Below are 23,747 nucleotides of genomic sequence, written 5' to 3'. Positions count from 1 at the left end.
CCGGCGGAGTAAAAACCATCGATGCCCAGGGTCGCATGTTGATCCCGGGCATCGGGTTGATCCCATTGACGTGCATACACGTTTCCAGATGCCCGATCGAGGCATGGCGTCAGCTGACGACTTCTACCAGGGCACCAAAGCGGCGTTGGCCGGAGGCACCACCATGATCAGTGAGTTATTCAGAGGCGGGAGCCTGCTGCGTTTGATCACACTCGTCTGTGAGGTCATAAATCCTCCAGACGCCCACCATCAGAACAACTTATCATTTTACTTCATGATCTTTAGGTCAGTTTGAGACTTTAATACTTGTTTTCTTGCATTTTATCGTTGGGCTCAACAGTGGCTGCATTTCATTCTTGCGTTATTCAAAAAGAGATTTGAGGCTGCGCAGATTAAAAAAGGTTTAGTCATGTGAAAAGAGAAGCAGTGCTCGATGAAGCTGCTTTCTAGCAGCGGCGCTCCTTCTGCTGACTCAGCAGAATAAACTGCAGGGTCAACTCGGACTACTGGAATGGAAAAGACAAAGTGAAAGATTGAAATGAGATTTGAGAAGCCAGATACAGAATAAACCTCTGAATTGGAGGCCAAACATTACGTTTGATGTTGTCTGAGGTGGATTTAAATCCAGTCCAAATATTCCAGAAATCAGATGGGATGCTGCATATTTCATATTTGTGCGACCCACATGCAAACTTAAAAATGTTTAAATAAATATAGACTTTTCTTTTAAGTCAAGCAAATTCAATTTACTGGTTTTTGGCTTCTCACATTTGAGAATTTGCTGGTTTGCAAATCCCACGATGCGCTGGCGACACGTTCGGGGTGCATCCTGCCTCTCGCCCACAGCGAGCTGCGATAGGCTCCGGCGGAAAGGTGGAAAGGAGGAAGGAAATGGATGGATGGATTGTAAATCAATGCTTTTTGGTTTCAGGCTGAGGAAAATAAGCACCTTGAAGACGTCACCTTGGGCTCTTGATTTTCTTTTTTAAACTTAGGCGAAATATAAACTATATATTTAATAGAACAAACCTTCAAATGTCTGTTGAGCTTATATGACCTGAGTCTCACCCCTTCAGAAACAGTTAACAGGGTCTTCCTTGGCCTGTGATCCATCCCTCCACTATGTTTGAATGAAAAACAAAAATCAAGCCGCAAACGGATACGAGGAAAACAGAACCTCCCAACCTGGAGGTAATGACTGTATCTAACCCCGAACAAGAAGGTTCTGGTTTTTGCTGGCCTTTATCAACACACTGTGGAATTAGTAGTGCGCAAAAGCTATGGAGGAGAAGTGTTCTGGGGCCGATTGTCACGAAGAAGGGAGACATACAGAGTTGAGGGAACTATAGGGGGATAAAGCCGATGAGTCATACGATGAAGTTACGGGAAAAAGGTGGTTGAGGCTAGACTAAGTACAGAAGCGAGTATTTGTGAGCAGTGAGGTTCTCCTTGGGAGTGACCAGGTTGGATTAGAGATGAGACAAAAAGAGGGACAGTGAAGGTTAGACGTTTTGGAGACGAGGTCAGAGAGTCCAGACTTTGATGGTTTGGACATGTCCAGAGGAGAGACGGGGACCATATCGGTAGAAAGATGCTGAGGATGGAACTGCCAGGGAACAGGACTAGAGGACGACCCAGGAGAAGAGACATGGACGTAGTGAGGGAGGACATGAGAGTGGCTGGTGTTGGGGAGAACGATGCAAAGGACAGGGCTAGAGGACGACCCAGGAGAAGAGACATGGACGTAGTGAGGGAGGACATGAGAGTGGCTGGTGTTGGGGAGGACGATGCAAAGGACAGGGCTAGAGGACGACCCAGGAGAAGAGACATGGACGTAGTGAGGGAGGACATGAGAGTGGCTGGTGTTGGGGAGGACGATGCAAAGGACAGGGCTAGAGGACGACCCAGGAGAAGAGACATGGACGTAGTGAGGGAGGACATGAGAGTAGCTGGTGTGTTTTTTTTTCACCAACTTTTTTTAACCTATTTTTACCTTCTTGTTTCCCGTTTCTTTCTGTCTTTCACTCACTGTAGTATGGCATTGTCTTGGACGCTGGATCCTCACACACAGCTCTATACATATACGAGTGGCTGGCAGACAAGCAAAATGGAACGGGCGTGGTCACCCAGCACAGTGAATGTGTTTGCCTTTTCCAGTAAAGGCGATGTGTTTAGATGAAACTATGAATGGTAAATAATGTAATTTTAATGTAATTTCATAATGACAATAAAAGCATCCTGAATAGATGCCAGAGCCACCTCATCTGGCTCCTCTCAACGCGGAGGAGCAGCGGCTCTACTCCGAGCTGCTCCCGGATGATGGAGCTTCTCACACGATCTCTAAGGGAGAGCCCAGCCCCCCCACGGAGGAAGCTCATTTCAGCCACTTGTACCCGCAATCAATCATATATATATATATATATGAATGTGTTAATAATAGAGCAACTCTTCAGTCTGCTTTATTGCGTAATGTCTGAATATTTGACCGGCCTTATGCTTTATGTTGTTATTTATTCTGCCAGAATGACTTCAATGCAACTGGAGACTTCCCAATCTTGAGCTGCTCTAAGTTACTGTAAGGAAGTAGCATCTGCATGAGGTGTTGTGCAATACATTCCCATATATACTGGAGGAGGTTGTTTTATGATGGTTTGTTGCACTTGCATGCTGGGAGATTTTAAAGTCCGGGCGTTATCTGTTGTAGAAAGGGGTCAGATCAACCAGCAGACGCTCTAGGTTGCGTTCGAACCTTCAGATCGCTCGCATTGAACAGCTGGGAATCGGTGCAGGTCTGGGTACAGACCTCTGCCTGCAGCACTGACTTGTGTTTGCTTGCGTGATGGAGTTGTTTGGGTTCTGTAAGTCAGGTTTTGATCTTTGGTTTCATTCTATAATACTGAAACAATCTATTTAGATTAGTGCCTGACTGTTAAACGTGTATAAAGTGTGTGGTGAGGGGTTTTACAGCCTTAAAACATTTATGTACATGTATAATAATTGTAAAATAATAAAGAAAATGTTTATTATCAGATTAAAGGGTTAAGTCCAAAGTGCCACCTCGGAATTACTTGTTGTTTCGTTTGACAAACAGTTCATAACTCAAAAGTTCTGATTATAGTCTGTCGACTTCCTCACATCTCAGCTTTGCTTCATTATTAATGGCATTTCTTTGCGTTACAAACACACATTGCGTCATCCCACTGAGAACAAAGAACCGTTCTTGTGACTAGCATTTTAGCGGACTAGCATTTATCCCACTGAAAGACATCGACCCGGATATGACGTCAGTGACAGAACGAATCTCGGCTTCGTTTTAGTGTTGGGCAAATAACACCTAGTTCTGATCAAATAAACCAATCGGAGATATACCAGATATTTAGCAGTGCAATGGTATAGTTTATATAATCGAATGTGCAAAGAATGATTGGAAAAAAAGACGCTAATAGCGTTAGCGCGAAGCTAACGGCTAAGTTCAATGTCAAATTCAATATGAATGCTAACAGAGCAGCTATCCAGTTAAGCTAGCTATCGCCCGGTTAAACTGTGATGACGCGATGCGGCATTAAAGACGCATCACACGCAGTTCAGTAAATTTTGAACGTTAAAATATATCCCGGTTTGTAAAGAGGATCCCGGTCAAGATGTCCAAATTCCATAAACCGGTTCTTCAGTTTTGGAAAATATCGTTAACGGCTAGTTTCCGACCCACCGTCTTCAAAAACGCAGACAGAACGAACTCGGGCGTTGTTTATAACGGAACATTCATTTCCCCGAGGACCCCTTAGCTGCCCAAGGTGCCTGATGTAAAAACACTAAATTCAGCGTTGGACAGTTACGGTACAAAACAAGCAATCATAATACAGTAGTCCCTCATTTTGGGGGGTTACGTTCTAAAAATAACCCGCAATAAGTGAAATCCAGAACGCAGAAGCAACGTCAGTCTGCGGCGGCGTTATTATGGCGTTATTACGCAAAGCAAGTCTGCTGCCAGAAGTTTATAACGCTGCAAGGAACTAGGTCAGAGTCACATGATGCAAATCGAGTTGATAAAGAGATATGAAATATTAAGTTTACTAAATAGATTTAAGAGTGAAATAATTTAATCCTGTTTACAGACAACCAAAACTGAATTGTTCAGGTAACGTCAAGTTCCTGCGAGCAGAGAAAATCCAATCACAATCTAAAATCATTGTTTGTCATCTCGGTCACTTTGTAGAACAACAGTATCGGGTTGTCATGGAAACCACGAGTGATATGATCAATACTGAGCTCACTGGATGAAAGACGGATGCGACGGACCGTCCCGCTGTCAGATATTCTACTTTCACAGTTCGCTTATTTTAAAACTCTTATTGGACACTTTTCAACAATCTCAGCGACGTCCGTTCAGGTCCTTCGGAGCCGATCGGTAAGCCGATCGATTGATCCGGGGCAGCGGTTCCTCTGCTTCAGGTCAGCAGGTGTCTCTGGCAACATGTCAACAGGTGAGGCAGGAAGTACGAGGCGGCGCCGTCATCCGGGATCAGCTCAAGGAACTCGGCTGGGCTCATCTCCATGGCAACCACAACCACCGTCTCTATTGGGACGAGGGTAGAAAAAAAAAATCCACGAGCGTTTAAAATCGGGGGGCGGGGTTTAAACACAGAGGGTCACGTCTACCTTTGAGAGCAGCCAATAGGATGCCGTTATCCGCTGCCGCTCTCGTCCTGTTGCAGAGCTCAGGGAGCAGCTTCGTCCACCACAACACCTGCACAGGTGAGACAAGGGGGGGGGGCGATGCAGCGTGAGAAGGTCCACGGCGCGGGGGCGGGACGCCGCCGCTGACCTTGTCTTCGTCTTGGAAATGATGGTTGCCGTAGGCGACGATGGCCTGAGGACATCGGTCCAGCAGCTTTTCAATGCAGCTGTCGTACTGCCCCCTTCTGGTGGCGCGGAGCAGGTGCAGGCTGAACCCCCAGGAGGTCTCCTCCGGCAGGCCGTCCAGCAGGGGCGAGACGGCGCCCACAGACAGGGACGGTCCACACAGCAGGGACTGGAGACGCGGACAGAGACGTCACGAAAACGTCCCCGCTCATTTCCAGAGCTTCTTTAGCACGTCTTTGTATCGCCCTTCCTCCATGTTTGTACAGACCTGGAGTTTGTGTGGCGCCTCCTGGTGTTGGGCGTTGGACGTGCCAGCGGGATTGAGAACAGTCAGCCACGGGTAAAGAGCGCCGTAATGGCAGCACGAGTTGATCTGAAACGCACACAAACGTCTCAACATGGCCGACAGAGGGGGCGAGGGCGCTAAATCAAACCGTTCAGCTACCAGATCGTCGGCGCTCTTCAGCGGGCCGCGCCCCCGCGGAGGGTCCGGGCGCGCGTCCGTCAGCCGGTCGATGTAGACGGACGCCACCCTGAACAGAAGTTCCTGAACGACATCTTCCTGTGAGGAGGCCATGAGTATCGCCTCCCAGAAATCCACCTGGAGGCAGCGCTCGCAGCCCAGCGCCTACACGCACGCACGCACACACACGCACACACATGCACACACACGCACACACACACGACGGGAACGCTCTCAGACCCGGCGCCCGCTGGCCGTGGGACCGCCAGCGGGTTTGTGAATCGCACACCTTGAACACGTGATCGGCTTGTTGCAGCTGGACGCCGCCGCTGGCGTGTAACGCCACCATGGCGGCCACCAGCAGCCCGGGTTGGGAGTTAACCAGCTGGTGAAGTGATGGTGACGAGGTAATCTCCTGGATGGGGGGGGGGGGGCGTTACCCAGGTGATGACCTGTGTTGATGCGATTTGTGCTCATTCTGACCCATCTTGCTGTGCTGAATGCTCGCCACGGCGCCCATGGTGGCGAAGCGGCAGATGAGCGGGCAGCTCCCCTGCTCCAGGTCGTAGGCCTCCACCTTCGAGAGTCCGACACATCGCGTCACAACAGGGTCGCCGCGGCAACGCTACGTTTCAGAATAAGATGACCTTGCATCCTCTGGTTGCCACGACGAACAGCGCCCCGCCTCCACAGCAGACGAGCCCAGGCTCCTGCTCCACCTGAACCGCAGGGGGGGGGGGGGGGGGGGGGGTAAGACTCGATGGGGGGGGGGGGGGGGCATGGTCTGAATCAGCACCTTCCACTCACCTGCACGATGTGCTGTGAGGAGAACGGGTGGCAGTTGTACACGTGCACCATGTTCAGGCAGGACCCTTCAGCTTCACCCAGCAGGGCTGATGACGTCATTAACATATTTGGGTTTTCCCAAATGACATGAAAAGTGTTCACTGAGCAGGAAGAACAACGCTGCCCTTACAGATAATCGATTATTGATTTGAATGAACTTCCCTTAATGTCAGTTAAACTTTTACAGAATCACTAAAACCCGCAGTGTTATTATTATTATTATTATTGTTATTATTATTATTATTATTATTATTATTATTATTATTATTGTTGTTATTATTATTATTATTATTGTTATTGTTATTATTATTATTATTATTATTATTCAAACATGTCTGCGCCCCATCCTGCTGGCGGCGCAGCGACGCACTAATCGATATCACATGCAGGTCTTGTGAGCGACGGCAGCGCGATTCATTCCAGTTCAGATGGAAGTATTTGCGATTCCAATGGCTCTATCTAATCGATCTTATCGATCTAATCGATCTAATCAGAGAATAAACATTTATTTAAGACAACATACCAGCAGACCGATTCCGTCTCTCCTCCTACTCGGCTGTTTCCGTTGTTTTATTGATCGGACGCTTTGAAACAGGAAGCGTTCTGTCAGCTAAAGTCCCGCCCACTGGCGGATTTTCATTGGTTCAAATTCTAGCACAAGATCACGTCTTACTGAGACATTCCACACGAGGGCAGGAGTTTCCACGGATCGATCCAAGGAAGGTTTATGTCGCTTAATTTAGGGTCGATTCGGTTCTCATTTCACTCTAAAACAACACTCTGCTATATCTGAACTGTTGTATTAAAATAACAGTTTGATTTATTTGATATATATTTTCTGCACCAAGTTAAAAATTCAGTCATGAAAACACTCCCCTCCCAGGTACCCCTTCCCCTCCCAGGTACCCCTTCCCCTAGATCAGGGGTCGGGAACCTATGGCTCTTTTGATGATCGCACATGGCTCGTGCTCAGATAAAAAAAAAAAAAAAAAAACTTTTTTTTTTTTTTACTCGCCTTGCCCGTGCTGACCGCAGCTGGTTTGCGCGCCCAGGTCGTGTTTCGTGTTTTTTGTTGTAAGTAACTTGTTCACTTGTGTCTGGATCTTATGTTCCGTTTTCTTTGCGGCACCAGCCAGTCGCCGTCTGTTAGTAGAGCTTGTGTTGCAGGGGCATTTTGCACGGCTGGCATTTTGCTGTGAAAAATCAAAGAGCGGAAGCACGCTGTCACGGTTCCGCCCTAAGCCTGGGCTGCCACTTTAAAAGTAGGCCGTCATCCCGCCATTAGGGGTGGGCGTGGCCAGCTGTGTGCACGGTGGCAGAGTGGACTTTGTTTGGCTCCACCTTAATTTCCAATTTCCCTGAGAATTCTCCAAATACACAGTTCACAGCAAGTTTTTTTTATTTTTTTTTTATTTACAAGTTTACAAAAAATAAACAAAAATAAAACATTGGGTTCTGACTCCGGCTTCTATTGTGATGAACGAGGGAGCAGACGTTGAAGGTGAAGAGAGCGGCTGAACACATGAACACAGCGTGAACAGCAACAACACACACTCTGAGCAGCCCCAGGGGGCAACTAGTGCGCTGATGGGGTATTAGCAAAACGCCGACTGATCTCTGATCCTCTGAAGATTGGAGTCACAACGACTTTTATCCAGGACAATCTAATTATCGCCACAGATTATTTTTAGCTCTCTTTAACATCAGAGGTGCTTTTTCTTCAATTAAACACTTTATTTGCTCTTTTCTTTTTTACTTTGTTTTTTGTGCATTCGTATTCTTCGCTTCTAAAAAGCACGTCCAGGCAAACAAAATAATGGGAGTCTTGAGTCTTGTGATGGAACGACCAGAAATAATCCAGCACGAGAAAGTTATTTGGTAATAAATGTGATCGTTATGAGGGTTTAGGTTTAATTTTACAGTTAAAGTGACATATATTATCTGTTTAATGTCATTTAAGGCGGCAGCTAAATGATCATTTTGTTGCTTCTTTAAAAGAGCCGTCATCAGATTGCTTCTTGTGTCTGAGCAGCACTTTAAAACCCAAAGAAATGCCATTAATAATGAAGCAAAGCTGAGATGTGAGGAAGTCGACAGACTATAATCAGAACTTTTGAGTTATGAACTGTTTGTCAAACGAAACAACAAGTAATTCCGAGGTGGCACTTTGGACTTAACCCTTTAATCTGATAATAAACATTTTCAACTGAGCTCTGAAGAAATATTTCAATCTGGCATGTTCAATAGATCTGAAAGTAATAGTAATTTGCTATTTTTAGAAGAAAATAGCATGGGCAGATCTTCTGAAATGATTCCCACGTTGATCTAATTTAATGCTTCTCACCTGTGTGGGTTCTCATGTGGAGTGCCAAGTTACCACTCTGTCTGAAATGTTTCCCACATGTTTTACAATTATAAGGCTTCTCACCTGTGTGGGTTCTCATGTGGAGTGCCAAGTTACCACTCTGTCTGAAATGTTTCCCACATGTTTTACAATTATAAGGCTTCTCACCTGTGTGGGTTCTCATGTGGACTGCCAAGTCACCACTCTGTCTGAAATGTTTCCCACATGTTTTACAATTATAAGGCTTCTCACCTGTGTGGGTTCTCATGTGGACTGTCAATGCACCACTTACTCTAAAATGTTTCCCACATGTTTTACAATTATAAGGCTTCTCACCTGTGTGGGTTCTCATGTGGACTGCCAATTGACCACTCTGTCTAAAATGTTTCCCACATGTTTTACAATTATAAGGCTTCTCACCTGCGTGGGTTCTCATGTGGACTGTCAATGCACCACTTCCTCTAAAATGTTTCCCACATGTTTTACAATTATAAGGCTTCTCACCTGTGTGGGTTTTCATGTGGACTGCCAATTGACCACTCTGTCTGAAATGTTTCCCACATGTTTTACAATTATAAGGCTTCTCACCTGTGTGGGTTCTCGTGTGTTTTAGACAGTCACTATTTCTTGTGAAAGCTTTGCTGCATGTTGTGCAAACATATGGTCTCCTTTTTCCATCCTTTTTGCTGTGGGTTTGAAGTGTGGGATCACATTCAACATCCTCTTGACCTGTTTCTCTTCTGTTATCATGGCTTCCAGATGCATGACAGCTGTTCGAGAACAGCAGCTGGTCAATGTCTGCTGCTCCTACCACAGAGGTAATAACTGGCATGAGAACTCCAGACTCTTCATCTGCATCTTCATCAGCTTTCAGGAACAGAGTCTGATCTTTGCTGTGGTCTGTTTCTCCACGAGTCGGACTCAACATGAAGGTTCCAGTCTCCTGCTTCAGTCCAAGCCGCTCTCTCTCCTGACTGGTGGGGATTTCTTCCTGCTCCTCTTTCACGCGTGGAGGCTCTGGCTCCTCTTTGACAATACTGGAGTTCATCTCCTCCTTCCAGAGCTGCTGATCAGCAGGAACCTCCTCCTCCTCCTCCTTACAGACATGTTGCTGTGGACAATCTGGAGGACAGATTGAAGGAATTGGACGCTGCTGTGATGAAGCAAGCATGCGAGGACAAACATACATACTTATTCTGGGTGATTTCATTCCGGGTCTCCAGGTGATATCTCGCAGTCTTCGCTGATGATCGATCTTCACTCCGTTTTGTTCACTCGGTTCTTTACAGGCAATCTTTGGTCGCTTTTTAAAAAGGCATCCTGTTCAGCTGAAATACCTGCAGACGAAACAAATGATTCCCTGTTATCTTCTGCTACAGCTGATTGTACCGTTAATTTAAAATCAATAGAAATGGAGAATCGCCTCCCTTTATTCCTCTAGAAACTACAAATATCATTTAAAGAACAGGAATACCAATGCAAAAATAAATGTCATGGAAAGCAGAAATATACATAAATGTATGCAATATAACCGGAAAATACGAAATACTAATGACATCACTGTCTTTTGAACCTATTATATAAGGAATCGTCCTTTGTCTAAATATAATCTCAAAGCCTAAAAGTAGAATTTGTTCTTTAAAGTGTTCATGAAACAAAAATGAGATTTTTAAACATAATAGATAATAGAGAAATCCGACCCCAATGAAATATTTAAAAGTTACAAACACACATTGCGTCATCCCACTGAGAACAAAGAACCGTTCTTGTGACTAGCATTTTAGCGGACTAGCATTTATCCCACTGAAAGACATCGACCCGGATATGACGTCAGTGACAGAACAAATCTCGGCTTCGTTTTAGTGTTGGGCAAATAACACCTAGTTCTGATCAAATAAACCAATCGGAGATATACCAGATATTTAGCAGTGCAATGGTATAGTTTATATAATCGAATGTGCAAAGAATGATTGGAAAAAAAGACGCTAATAGCGTTAGCGCGAAGCTAACGGCTAAGTTCAATGTCAAATTCAATATGAATGCTAACAGAGCAGCTATCCAGTTAAGCTAGCTATCGCCGGTTAAACTGTGATGACGCGATGCGGCATTAAAGACGCATCACACGCAGTTCAGTAAATTTTGAACGTTAAAATATATCCCGGTTTGTAAAGAGGATCCCGGTCAAGATGTCCAAATTCCATAAACCGGTTCTTCAGTTTTGGAAAATATCGTTAACGGATAGTCTCCGACCCACCTTCTTCAAAAACCCAACAGAACGAACTCGGGCGTTGTTATAACGGAACATTCATTTCCCCAAGGACCCCTTAGCTGCCCAAGGTGCCTGATGTAAAAACACTAAATTCAGCGTTGGACAGCTACGGTACAAAACAAGCAATCATAATACAGTAGTCCCTCATTTTGGGGGGGTTACGTTCTAAAAATAACCCGCAATAAGTGAAATCCAGAACGCAGAAGCAACGTCAGTCTGCGGCGGCGTTATTACGGCGTTATTACGCAAAGCAAGTCTGCTGCCAGAAGTTTATAACGCTGCAAGGAACTAGGTCAGAGTCACATGATGCAAATCGAGTTGATAAAGAGATATGAAATATTAAGTTTACTAAATAGATTTAAGAGTGAAATAATTTAATCCTGTTTACAGACAACCAAAACTGAATTGTTCAGGTAACGTCAAGTTCCTGCGAGCAGAGAAAATCCAATCACAATCTAAAATCATTGTTTGTCATCTTGGTCATTTTGTAGAACAACAGTATCGGGTTGTCATGGAAACCACGAGTGATATGATCAATACTGAGCTCACTGGATAAAAGACGGATGCTACGGACCGTCCCGCTGTCAGATATTCTACTTTCACAGTTCGCTTATTTTAAAACTCTTATTGGACACTTTTCAACAATCTCAGCGACGTCCGTTCAGGTCCTTCGGAGCCGATCGGTGAGCCGATCGATTGATCCGGGGCAGCGGTTCCTCTGCTTCAGGTCAGCAGGTGTCTCTGGCAACATGTCAACAGGTGAGGCAGGAAGTACGAGGCGGCGCCGTCATCCGGGATCAGCTCAAGGAACTCGGCTGGGCTCATCTCCATGGCAACCACAACCACCGTCTCTATTGGGACGAGGGTGGAAAAAAAAAATCCACGAGCGTTTAAAATCGGGGGGCGGGGTTTAAACACAGAGGGTCACGTCTACCTTTGAGAGCAGCCAATAGGATGCCGTTATCCGCTGCCGCTCTCGTCCTGTTGCAGAGCTCAGGGAGCAGCTTCGTCCACCACAACACCTGCACAGGTGAGACAAGGGGGGGGGGGCGATGCAGCGTGAGAAGGTCCACGGCGCGGGGGCGGGACGCCGCCGCTGACCTTGTCTTCGTCTTGGAAATGATGGTTGCCGTAGGCGATGATGGCCTGAGGACATCGGTCCAGCAGCTTTTCAATGCAGCTGTCGTACTGCCCCCTTCTGGTGGCGCGGAGCAGGTGCAGGCTGAACCCCCAGGAGGTCTCCTCCGGCAGGCCGTCCAGCAGGGGCGAGACGGCGCCCACAGACAGGGACGGTCCACACAGCAGGGACTGGAGACGCGGACAGAGACGTCACGAAAACGTCCCCGCTCATTTCCAGAGCTTCTTTAGCACGTCTTTGTATCGCCCTTCCTCCATGTTTGTACAGACCTGGAGTTTGTGTGGCGCCTCCTGGTGTTGGGCGTTGGACGTGCGAGCGGGATTGAGAACAGTCAGCCACGGGTAAAGAGCGCCGTAATGGCAGCACGAGTTGATCTGAAACGCACACAAACGTCTCAACATGGCCGACAGAGGGGGCGAGGGCGCTAAATCAAACCGTTCAGCTACCAGATCGTCGCCGCTCTTCAGCGGGCCGCGCCCCCGCGGAGGGTCCGGGCGCGCGTCCGTCAGCCGGTCGATGTAGACGGACGCCACCCTGAACAGAAGTTCCTGAACGACATCTTCCTGTGAGGAGGCCATGAGTATCGCCTCCCAGAAATCCACCTGGAGGCAGCGCTCGCAGCCCAGCGCCTACACGCACGCACGCACACACACACACACACATGCACACACACGCACACACACGACGGGAACGCCCTCAGACCCGGCGCCCGCTGGCCGTGGGACCGCCAGCGGGTTTGTGAATCGCACACCTTGAACACGTGATCGGCTTGTTGCAGCTGGACGCCGCCGCTGGCGTGTAACGCCACCATGGCGGCCACCAGCAGCCCGGGTTGGGAGTTAACCAGCTGGCGAGCCAGCGCCGTGGGACGGGCGTGTCCGTGTTGGCCTCCGCCGCCGCCGTGCAGCAACAGCCTCGGCTCCTCCATGAAGCCGTACACCAGCAGCATCTGAACACACACACACGCACACACACACACACACGCACGCGCGCGCACACACACACACACACACACGCACACACACACACACACTCACACACGCACACACACACACACACACACACACATGCTCACACACACACACACACACACACACGCTCACACACACACACACGCACACACACACACACGCACACACACACACACACACACACGCGCGCACACACACACACGCAGTTTCATACGTTTCTATAAAAAGCACGCTCACACACACACACACGCACACACACACACACGCACACACACACACACACACACGCGCGCACACACACACACGCACACGCACACACACACACACACGCACACACACACACACACACACACAAACACACACACACACTCACACACACACACACACACACGCTCACACACGCACACACACACACAAACACACGCTCACACACACACACACGCTAATCTAACCTCCGCGTGTCTTTCCATCAGCTGTGTGAACTGCGGCAGCTCGTCCAGGAGCAGCATCATGGTTGCCATGGCGATGGTCCGCGCCACAGACACGCCAGCTGTAGCCTCCGCACGCCGTAAGGCCTGCAGCGTCCGGGCAGGACTCATGTTCGCCATGGCGGGGCCGACACACACACCGACCAGCTGCGAGGGCTCCGATTGGCTGAAGATCGCTACGACCTCGTCGGCTGCTTCCTGGAAACGAGATCGTTCTCTCTGATTGGTCTCTGGCTTCAGATTGCTTCTGTCCACGCGGTTGGTGCGTCACCTGACTCAGCCTCGGCGCCGTTTCCTCCAGCAGGTGGTGCTTCAGGTAGAACAGGAAGCCGGGGCCGTGGGAGCGAGGGCTGCTGGGAAGTGGGCGGTTCCTGGAGACGACCTCCTCGACGGACAGGCCGGACATCCTGTAATACGGCAGAGCGAGGTGGCAGTCCTTCTGACACGCCCTGAGAGCAGAATCAGCCTTTCAGTCGCTTCACATCAAAGAGGATTGGGATCCTGATGTGACCTCTGACCTGCTGAAACTGTCTCCCAGCTGAGCGCAGTTCTGTCTGAAGGCGTCGTCCAGCTCCCGGCCGCCGGCCGTCCCCTCGGCCGCTCCGCCCTCCCGGTTCTGCTGCTGGAGCGCGGCGGCGCGGAGGAGGAGGTGCGCTTCACTGAGGAGGTGTCGGAGGCTTTGGGCCTGGGGGGTCGTCGCCACGTACCGCCGGCTGTATTCAACCTGAGGCCCCCCCGAAGACAGCCACGAGAAAATAATAAGAGTCATAAACGAAGACGCTAAAGAGCGTGCAGAGCGTTACCAGCTCTCTGTAAAGCGTGAGGGGCGGGACGGTGTCGATCACGTAGAGGTTCCATCCGAGTCCCGCTGCGCTGCTTCCTCTGGGGGGGGGGCTCGCCCACTTCCTGCTCCTGATGGCAAAAGGGAAGCAGGAAGTGCGATCAGAAGAAGGGAGGAGCAGATACATCATTTAAAATGCACACAAAGTTAGATTATTACACACGCACACGCACACGCACACACACGCACACGCACACCGAGGGATCAGGCAGGTTACTGTCGGGCGAGTTTCCCTTTCAGACCAAGCTGTACATCCACGCAGTGAAGGCAGGGAGAGCCAATCACAAGCCAGAAAACATTTCTGTGTGTTTTTATTTTATTTAGTGTCCTGGTGTTGCAGCTTGGCCTTGAAGAGGCGACAGACAATTGGAGGGGGGGGGGGGGGCGGGGCTTAGGGTTTGTCTTACAGGAGGGGGCGTGATAGAAGGCTCCCCAGAGCCGGTGTGGTTGTGGGATCGATTCCCACCGCCTGGAAAATGCCAGTCAGCACATTGTGCTCTCTGAACTCACTAAAATAACGACACACACACACACAGTGAGCAGGTGTGTAAATGTGTGTAGCCCCGCCCCCTCCTGTGATGTTGCTTACAGGCTCCTGCGCTGTGGCGTGCGCCCACTTTCCTCCGGTGCCTCCATGTTGGCGGTGGACAGCAGGACGACGCGGCGGCCGTCGACACACACCGAGCGCAGGCCGATGAACAGCTGCATCCTGAGCGCACACGCCTCCAGGCTGCAGGGGGGGCAGGCCTTCAGCCAGAACACGGCGTCGGTCAAAGGGGGAAGCGGCGAGCAAGTGGGCGAAAGGAAGACGGCGCCGCGCGGCGAGGCTCGTACCTTCACGGTGGTGTCGATGTACGGGTCGTCCATCCTGGCTGCTACGGCGGCGCAGCGCACCGTGAAGCACTGCAACGCACTCCTGCCACACACACTCACACACACACGCACACACACACACACACACACACACACACGCACACACACACACACGCACACACGCACACGCACGCATGCCGGCGGCGTTCAGAGGCGTTGCACAAAGCGTGACTCTTTACCAGAAAGCCCGCGTAAAAGCGGCGTGATTAAAACAGAAGGCTGCGGGCTACGCCGCGTCGCTCCCCCTGCTGGACGGAGGACAGAACGCGCGCCTACCTGGTGATGACGTGCAGAAGCTGGTCGGTCAACGCCGCCGCCAGCACCCGCTCTGGGTACTGATAGACCGACAGGCGCTCGACACAACCCTTCAGGCTGTACAGATAACCGGAGGAGGGCAGGGAGAAGAAGCAGAAGACGCAGGCCGGGCCGTCCGGGGGTGCCGACTGGTGTCCTGGGGGGGGGGGGGGGGGGGGGGGAGACAAGCAGCCGCCGCGTCGGTTCAATCGTTCACGTGCAACGCTGCTAGTCAGCAGTAAGGATCGTAACGTCCTGCAAACAGCGAAGCTGGAGAAGACATTAGAGGCATCAAAGGTTAGCGTTAGCGCCGCTACTGACGGGTGAAGAGCGGACGAAGCTGAAGGGACTGGAGCAGAATCTCCTCGGCAACGCCGCCCGGGGACGAGTCCGGGGTCAAACTCCTGCAGGACGGAAGAGAAAACAGCTGGGCTGAGAAAAGGAGGCTCGCCACGAGGAGGAGGACGTCTCGCTGGCGTGGACGCACCTAAAGAGGACGTAAGACACCGAGGACCGTCCCCCGTCCTCCAGCCCGGTCCTCTCAACGCTCACGTGGACGCCGCAGTCTTTAGCTCGATCCCCGAGCAACTCCTGGTGCCGCGGGAGGACCAGGAAATCAGGCTGGTCGTCTACATGATGCGCCGCGCACGCACGCACACACACACACGCACACGCACACACACACACACGCACACACACACACGCACACACGCACAGGAGGTGAAACTGTCGCAGCGTCCAATAGAAACCGGGATCCGACGAAGGTGGTTTGAGACCAACCTTGATTTGTGTCGGGCGATTCTTCCTGGACTTCGGGCTCGGATGACGCCTCGAGTTTCAGAACCAGCACCTCCAGCTCCGTCTGCATGGCCACGTAGCTGTCACACAGCGCCACCTGGTGGGCGGAGGACGCAGAGGGATGACGACGGGCTTTCAATTTCAGCCGTCAGACAGCAAATCGGAAGTACCTGCTTCGGCGTGAGCTCTGACAGATGCAGGATAACCGAGCGTTCGAAATCCAGGATGGAGACGGTCTGACTCGGACCGGGGTTCTGGTGAGCGCCGGGCCCGGCGCCCTGGAGGATCTGCTGGGTTTAGGAGAAAGAAACATTTGGTCGTTTCAAGCTGAGGCCGCGGGTCGGCGCCCTGGGTCCTTACCAGGCTGTGCTGGTTCTGGTCGGCGCCCTGGGTCCTTACCAGGCTGTGCTGGTTCTGGTCGGCGCCCTGGGTCCTCACCAGGCTGTTCTGGTTCTGGTCGGAGCTCTGGGTCCTTACCAGGCTGTGCTGGTTCTGGTCGGCGCTCTGGGTCCTTACCAGGCTGTGCTGGTTCTGGTCGGCGCTCTGGGTCCTTACCAGGCTGTGCTGGTTCTGGTCGGAGCCCTGGGTCCTTACCAGGCTGTTCTGGTTCTGTCTCCTCAGAGTAAACAGAACCAGGGTGTTGCCACACCCGACCAGAAGGTCTCCCGTGACGGCGCAGCACGCCACGGCGACGGGGCGCTCCGACAGAGGGATCTCGATGATCTCCATCTGGGCTCCGCCCCGCATGGACCCGCCCCGCAGCAGGTGGCCTAACAAGCGCACCCCGACCCGGGCCCGCTCCTCTGCCTGAACAGAAAGCCAGGCAGACATGTCTAAGCGATCCCAGATGACGTCACGTAAACGGGAGAAAGCGTACCTGGTGGCGCCAGTTAGTGTAAACCCTCAGGTAGGTGGCGCTGTTCTTCTCCTCGATGGTGACGAGGTAATCTCCTGGATGGGGGGGGGGGGGCGTTACCCAGGTGATGACCTGTGTTGATGCGATTTGTGCTCATTCTGACCCATCTTGCTGTGCTGAATGCTCGCCACGGCGCCCATGGTGGCGAAGCGGCAGATGAGCGGGCAGCTCCCCTGCTCCAGGTCGTAGGCCTCCACCTTCGAGAGTCCGACACATCGCGTCACAACAGGGTCGCCGCGGCAACGGTACGTTTCAGAATAAGATGACCTTGCATCCTCCGGTTGCCACGACGAACAGCGCCCCGCCTCCACAGCAGACGAGCCCAGGCTCCTGCTCCACCTGAACCGCAGGGGGGGGGGGGGGGGGGGGGGGGTAAGACTCGATGGGGGGGGGGGGGGGGGCATGGTCTGAATCAGCACCTTCCACTCACCTGCACGATGTGCTGTGAGGAGAACGGGTGGCAGTTGTACACGTGCACCATGTTCAGGCAGGACCCTTCAGCTTCACCCAGCAGGGCTGATGACGTCATTAACATATTTGGGTTTTCCCAAATGACATGAAAAGTGTTCACTGAGCAGGAAGAACAACGCTGCCCTTACAGATAATCGATTATTGATTTGAATGAACTTCCCTTAATGTCAGTTAAACTTTTACAGAATCACTAAAACCCGCAGTGTTATTATTATTATTATTATTATTATTATTGTTATTATTATTGTTATTATTATTATTATTATTATTATTATTGTTATTATTATTGTTATTATTATTATTATTATTATTATTATTGTTATTATTATTATTATTATTATTATTCAAACATGTCTGCGCCCCATCCTGCTGGCGGCGCAGCGACGCACTAATCGATATCACATGCAGGTCTTGTGAGCGACGGCAGCGCGATTCATTCCAGTTCAGATGGAAGAATTTGCGATTCCAATGGCTCTATCTAATCGATCTAATCGATCTAATCGATCTAATCAGAGAATAAACATTTATTTAAGACAACATACCAGCAGACCGATTCCGTTTCTCCTCCTACTCGGCTGTTTCCGTTGTTTTATTGATCGGACGCTGTGAAACAGGAAGCGTTCTGTCAGCTAAAGTCCCGCCCACTGGCGGATTTTCATTGGTTCAAATTCTAGCACAAGATCACGTCTTACTGAGACATTCCACACGAGGGCAGGAGTTTCCACGGATCGATCCAAGGAAAGTTCATGTCGCTTAATTTAGGGTCGATTCGGTTCTCATTTCACTCTAAAACAACACTCTGCTATATCTGAACTGTTGTATTAAAATAACAGTTTGATTTATTTGATATATATTTTCTGCACCAAGTTAAAAATTCAGTTATGAAAACACTCCTCTCCCAGGAACCCCTTCCCCTCCCAGGTACCCCTTCCCCTAGATCAGGGGTCGGGAACCTATGGCTCTTTTGATGATCGCACATGGCTCGTGCTCAGATAAAAAAAAAAAAAAAAAAGACTTTTTTTTTTTTTTTTTTTTACTCGCCTTGCCCGTGCTGACCGCAGCTGGTTTGCGCGCCCAGGTCGTGTGTCGTGTTTTTTGTTGTAAGTAACTTGTTCACTTGTGTCTGGATCTTCTTATGTTCCGTTTTCTTTGCGGCACCAGACAGTCGCCGTCTGTTAGTAGAGCTTGTGTTGCAGGGGCATTTTGCACGGCTGGCATTTTGCTGTGAAAAATCAAAGAGCGGAAGCACGCTGTCACGGTTCCGCCCTAAGCCTGGGCTGCCACTTTAAAAGTAGGCCGTCATCCCGCCATTAGGGGTGGGCGTGGCCAGCTGTGTGCACGGTGGCAGAGTGGACTTTGTTTGGCTCCACCTTAATTTCCAATTTCCCTGAGAATTCTCCAAATACACAGTTCACAACAAGTTTTTTTTATTATTTTTTTATTTACAAGTTTACAAAAAATAAACAAAAATAAAACATTGGGTTCTGACTCCGGCTTCTATTGTGATGAACGAGGGAGCAGACGTTGAAGGTGAAGAGAGCAGCTGAGCCGGCGGGTGAACACATGAACACAGCGTGAACAGCAACAACACGCACTCTGAGCAGCCCCAGGGGGCAACTAGCGCGCTGATGGGGTATTAGCAAAACGCCAACTGATCTCTGATCCTCTGAAGATTGGAGTCACAACGACTTTTATCCAGGACAATCTAATTATCGCCACAGATTATTTTTAGCTCTCTTTAACATCAGAGGTGCTTTTTCTTCAATTAAACACTTTATTTGCTCTTTTTTTTTTACTTTGTTTTTTGTGCATTCATATTCTTTGCTTCTAAAAAGCACGTCCAGGCAAACAAAATAATGGGAGTCTTGAGTCTTGTGATGGAACGACCAGAAATAATCCAGCACGAGAAAGTTATTTGGTAATAAATGTGATCGTTATGAGGGTTTAGGTTTAATTTTACAGTTAAAGTGACATATATTATCTGTTTAATGTCATTTAAGGCGGCAGCTAAATGATCATTTTGTTGCTTCTTTAAAAGAGCCGTCATCAGATTGCCTCTTGTGTCTGAGCAGCACTTTAAAACCCAAAGAAATGCCATTAATAATGAAGCAAAGCTGAGATGTGAGGAAGTCGACAGACTATAATCAGAACTTTTGAGTTATGAACTGTTTGTCAAACGAAACAAGTAATTCCGAGGTGGCACTTTGGACTTAACCCTTTAATCTGATAATAAACATTTTCAACTGAGCTCTGAAGAAATATTTCAATCTGGCATGTTCAATAGATCTGAAAGTAATAGTAATTTGCTATTTTTAGAAGAAAATAGCGTGGGCAGATCTTCTGAAATGATTCCCACGTTGATCTAATTTAATGCTTCTCACCTGTGTGGGTTCTCATGTGGCGTGTCAATTTACCACTTTCTCTAAAATGTTTCCCACATGTTTTACAATTATAAGGCTTCTCACCTGTGTGGGTTTTCATGTGGACTGCCAATTGACCACTCTGTCTGAAATGTTTCCCACATGTTTTACAATTATAAGGCTTCTCACCTGTGTGGGTTCTCGTGTGTTTTAGACAGTCACTATTTCTTGTGAAAGCTTTGCTGCATATTGTGCAAACATATGGTCTCCTTTTTCCATCCTTTTTGCTGTGGGTTTGAAGTGTGGGATCACATTCAACATCCTCTTGACCTGTTTCTCTTCTGTTATCATGGCTTCCAGATGCATGACAGCTGTTCGAGAACAGCAGCTGGTCAATGTCTGCTGCTCCTACCACAGAGGTAATAACTGGCATGAGAACTCCAGACTCTTCATCTGCATCTTCATCAGCTTTCAGGAACAGAGTCTGATCTTTGCTGTGGTCTGTTTCTCCACGAGTCGGACTCAACATGAAGGTCCCAGTCTCCTGCCTCAGTCCAAGCCGCTCTCTCTCCTGACTGGTGGGGATTTCTTCCTGCTCCTCTTTCACGCGTGGAGGCTCTGGCTCCTCTTTGACAATACTGGAGTTCATCTCCTCCTTCCAGAGCTGCTGATCAGCAGGAACCTCCTCCTCCTCCTCCTTACAGACATGTTGCTGTGGACAATCTGGAGGACAGATTGAAGGAATTGGACGCTGCTGTGATGAAGCAAGCATGCGAGGACAAACATACATACTTATTCTGGGTGATTTCATTCCGGGTCTCCAGGTGATATCTCGCAGTCTTCGCTGATGATCGATCTTCACTCCGTTTTGTTCACTCGGTTCTTTACAGGCAATCTTTGGTCGCTTTTTAAAAAGGCATCCTGTTCAGCTGAAATACCTGCAGACAAAACAAATGATTCCCTGATTGTACCGTTAATTTAAAATCAATAGAAATGGAGAATCACCTCCCTTTATTCCTCTAGAAACTACAAATATCATTTAAAGAACAGGAATACCAATGCAAAAATAAATGTCATGGAAAGCAGAAATATACATAAATGTATGCAATATAACCGGAAAATACGAAATACTAATGACATCACTGTCTTTTAAACCTATTATATAAGGAATCGTCTTTTGTCTAAATATAATCTCAAAGCCTAAAAGTAGAATTTGTTCTTTAAAGTGTTCATGACACAAAATTGAGATTTTTAAACATAATAGATAATAGAGAAATCCGACCCCAATGAAATATTTAAAAGTTACAAACACACATTGCGTCATCCCACTGAAAACAAAGAACCGTTCTTGTGACTAGCATTTTAGCGGACTAGCATTTATCCCACTGAAAGACATCGACCCGGATATGACGTCAGTGACAGAACGAATCTCGGCTTCGTTTTAGTGTTGGGCAAATAACACCTAGTTCTGATCAAATAAACCAATCGGAGATATACCAGATATTTAGCAGTGCAATGGTATAGTTGATATAATCGAATGTGCAAAGAATGATTGGAAAAAAAGACGCTAATAGCGTTAGCGCGAAGCTAACGGCTAAGTTCAATGTCAAATTCAATATGAATGCTAACAGAGCAGCTATCCAGTTAAGCTAGCTATCGCCCGGTTAAACTGTGATGACGCGATGCGGCATTAAAGACGCATCACACGCAGTTCAGTAAATTTTGAACGTTAAAATATATCCCGGTTTGTAAAGAGGATCCCGGTCAAGATGTCCAAATTCCATAAACCGGTTCTTCAGTTTTGGAAAATATCGTTAACGGCTAGTTTCCGACCCACCGTCTTCAAAAACGCAGACAGAACGAACTCGGGCGTTGTTTATAACGGAACATTCATTTCTCCAAGGACCCCTTAGCTGCCCAAGGTGCCTGATGTAAAAACACTAAATTCAGCTTTGGACAGTTACGGTACAAAACAAGCAATCATAATACAGTAGTTCCTCATTTTGGGGGGTTACGTTCTAAAAACAACCCGCAATAAGTGAAATCCAGAATGTAGTCATCTTTATTATTTTACAATTATTATACATGTACATAAATGTTTTAAGGCTCTAAAACCCCTCACCACACTTTATACACGTTTAACAGTCAGGCACTAATCTAAATAGATTGTTTCATAGCGTGTTTCTTTACGTTAGGGTACGTGTCATTTGGGAGGACAGCATAGAAGACAATGAGACTGTTGGGATTAAATGCGTCTTTGAGAACATCACAGTTCTGTAACTCGGCTAACTCAAACTGATAAGAAGGCTGGGCTTCATCAATATCGGCAACAAAGGGTTTCTGGAAAAGACGGATTTCTTTTGCATTAACATGAAGTTCACGGAATCGCACACCAAACTCCTCCTTCAGCATTTCCAGTGCTCGCACACACCTTTCAGCTGGGAACGGGACGGCTGGGTTATCTGCAGAGAAGCTCTGTGTGACAGGGAGATGGATGAAGTTGTGCTTTTTCACTTGTTCCAAAAGCCGCACCAGTTTCACCTCGAATGCTTTTATGTGGGAATACATGTTGCAAATGAGTTTCCCCTGGCCTTGTAGCTGCAGGTTAAGGCTGTTCAGCATTTCTGTCATGTCTGTTAAAAATGTGAGGTGCCATTTCCACTCTGGGTCGATCAGCTCTGGGACCGTTTTGTCTTTTGAATGAAGAAATGCATTAATTTCGGGTAGCAGCTCGTAAAAACGCCTCAAGGTCACAGTCAATAATACAGTAATCTCGAGCAAAGAAGAGATTACCTATTTGGGCCGTGTTCCCCCAAGGGTGGAACTGTGACTCCTGCCCTCAAAACATGCACCTCTTTGGCCTCATTCAAAACGGCCCTAAAAATACACCTTTCAGGGGGGCAGGAACAGGAACAGAAACAGAATCAGAATCAGAACCAGAACCAGGTGTTTATTGCCATTGTCAGTGAAGGTTCACAGACTAGGAATGTTTCTCGGTGAAGTCGTGCTACATGTAACAGTAATGACGAATACACAAAAAACATAGAAGTACAGACACATCACAAAACAGCAGCAGCAAGAGTGGATACACAGATATATTATTATATTATATTAGCAGCAGTAAAACTAGCGTAATCGCGCAGTGCAAAGAGAACAGTGCAAGTTATCAGTTACAAAATGTTCAAGAGTCCGGGACAGAATTATTTTATTATTCTTTTTAATTTGTTATTTTGCGTCTGTGGTGTAATTTATTTTTATTTTATTTGTATTGTTAAATGTCGATGATTTATGTACAAAGGACTTTCAACAGAACCAAGACCGCAAGGGTGTTTGACTGTACGTGGACTCTAACATGCTATCTAATAAATATATTCATCATCACCATCACTGATTGATTATTAAATATAGATCAGAGCTGATCATTCATTGACGTTTCAGATATCATGAAACCAGGTGCAGCGGGTAGCACAGTCTCCTCACATCAGCAAGGTTCGGGGTTCGATTCCTATCGCTACAGAGTTTGTATGTTCTGTGGGTGTGAGCAAACGTGCTGGCGACGCGTCCGGGGTGTGCCCCACCCCTCGTCAGCTGGGATAGGATCCAGAAACACGAGTGACCCTGGCGGCTGCAGACGAGACAAGGCCGACTCGTCTTACAAGAAAAAGGGAAGGACGAAGACGGCTGATATTTCCCAGCAGCCTTTGCAACATTAGAATTGATACAGACATTTTGATCAGCATGTTAAATGAATTTATTATTATAACATTCATTCATATTTAACCGTGAAGACGTAGATTTCTTTGGTATGATGC

The 23,747-nt window shown here is 48.2% G+C and overlaps 2 protein-coding genes across 2 annotated transcripts; both read right to left on the bottom strand.

Moving 5' to 3' along the window:
• Positions 1-4,418: 4,418 nt before the first annotated feature.
• Positions 4,419-5,694, bottom strand: LOC137913851 (BLOC-2 complex member HPS3-like). The gene is made up of 6 exons (XM_068757481.1): positions 5,616-5,694; positions 5,309-5,491; positions 5,132-5,236; positions 4,826-5,032; positions 4,660-4,747; positions 4,419-4,576 (listed from the first exon to the last, which is right to left on the bottom strand). The coding sequence occupies exons 1-6, from the start codon at positions 5,673-5,675 to the stop codon at positions 4,449-4,451; spliced, it is 771 nt and encodes a 256-aa protein (XP_068613582.1). The 5' UTR covers positions 5,676-5,694; the 3' UTR covers positions 4,419-4,448.
• Positions 5,695-11,176: 5,482 nt separating this feature from the next.
• LOC137913850 (BLOC-2 complex member HPS3-like) lies at positions 11,177-18,156 on the bottom strand. The gene is made up of 24 exons (XM_068757480.1): positions 18,118-18,156; positions 17,535-17,620; positions 17,372-17,443; positions 17,208-17,301; positions 17,066-17,139; positions 16,783-16,995; positions 16,359-16,478; positions 16,171-16,285; positions 15,878-16,019; positions 15,712-15,794; positions 15,373-15,547; positions 15,058-15,139; positions 14,813-14,970; positions 14,631-14,732; positions 14,186-14,294; positions 13,901-14,106; positions 13,654-13,831; positions 13,347-13,580; positions 12,675-12,872; positions 12,370-12,552; positions 12,193-12,297; positions 11,887-12,093; positions 11,720-11,807; positions 11,177-11,636 (listed from the first exon to the last, which is right to left on the bottom strand). The coding sequence occupies exons 2-24, from the start codon at positions 17,583-17,585 to the stop codon at positions 11,509-11,511; spliced, it is 3,117 nt and encodes a 1,038-aa protein (XP_068613581.1). The 5' UTR covers positions 17,586-17,620; positions 18,118-18,156; the 3' UTR covers positions 11,177-11,508.
• Positions 18,157-23,747: the final 5,591 nt, after the last annotated feature.

Source organism: Brachionichthys hirsutus, unplaced genomic scaffold (assembly GCF_040956055.1).
Source record: "Brachionichthys hirsutus isolate HB-005 unplaced genomic scaffold, CSIRO-AGI_Bhir_v1 contig_445, whole genome shotgun sequence".
Classification (NCBI taxonomy): Eukaryota; Metazoa; Chordata; class Actinopteri; order Lophiiformes; family Brachionichthyidae; genus Brachionichthys; species Brachionichthys hirsutus.
This window is presented reverse-complemented; position numbering and strand designations above follow the sequence as displayed.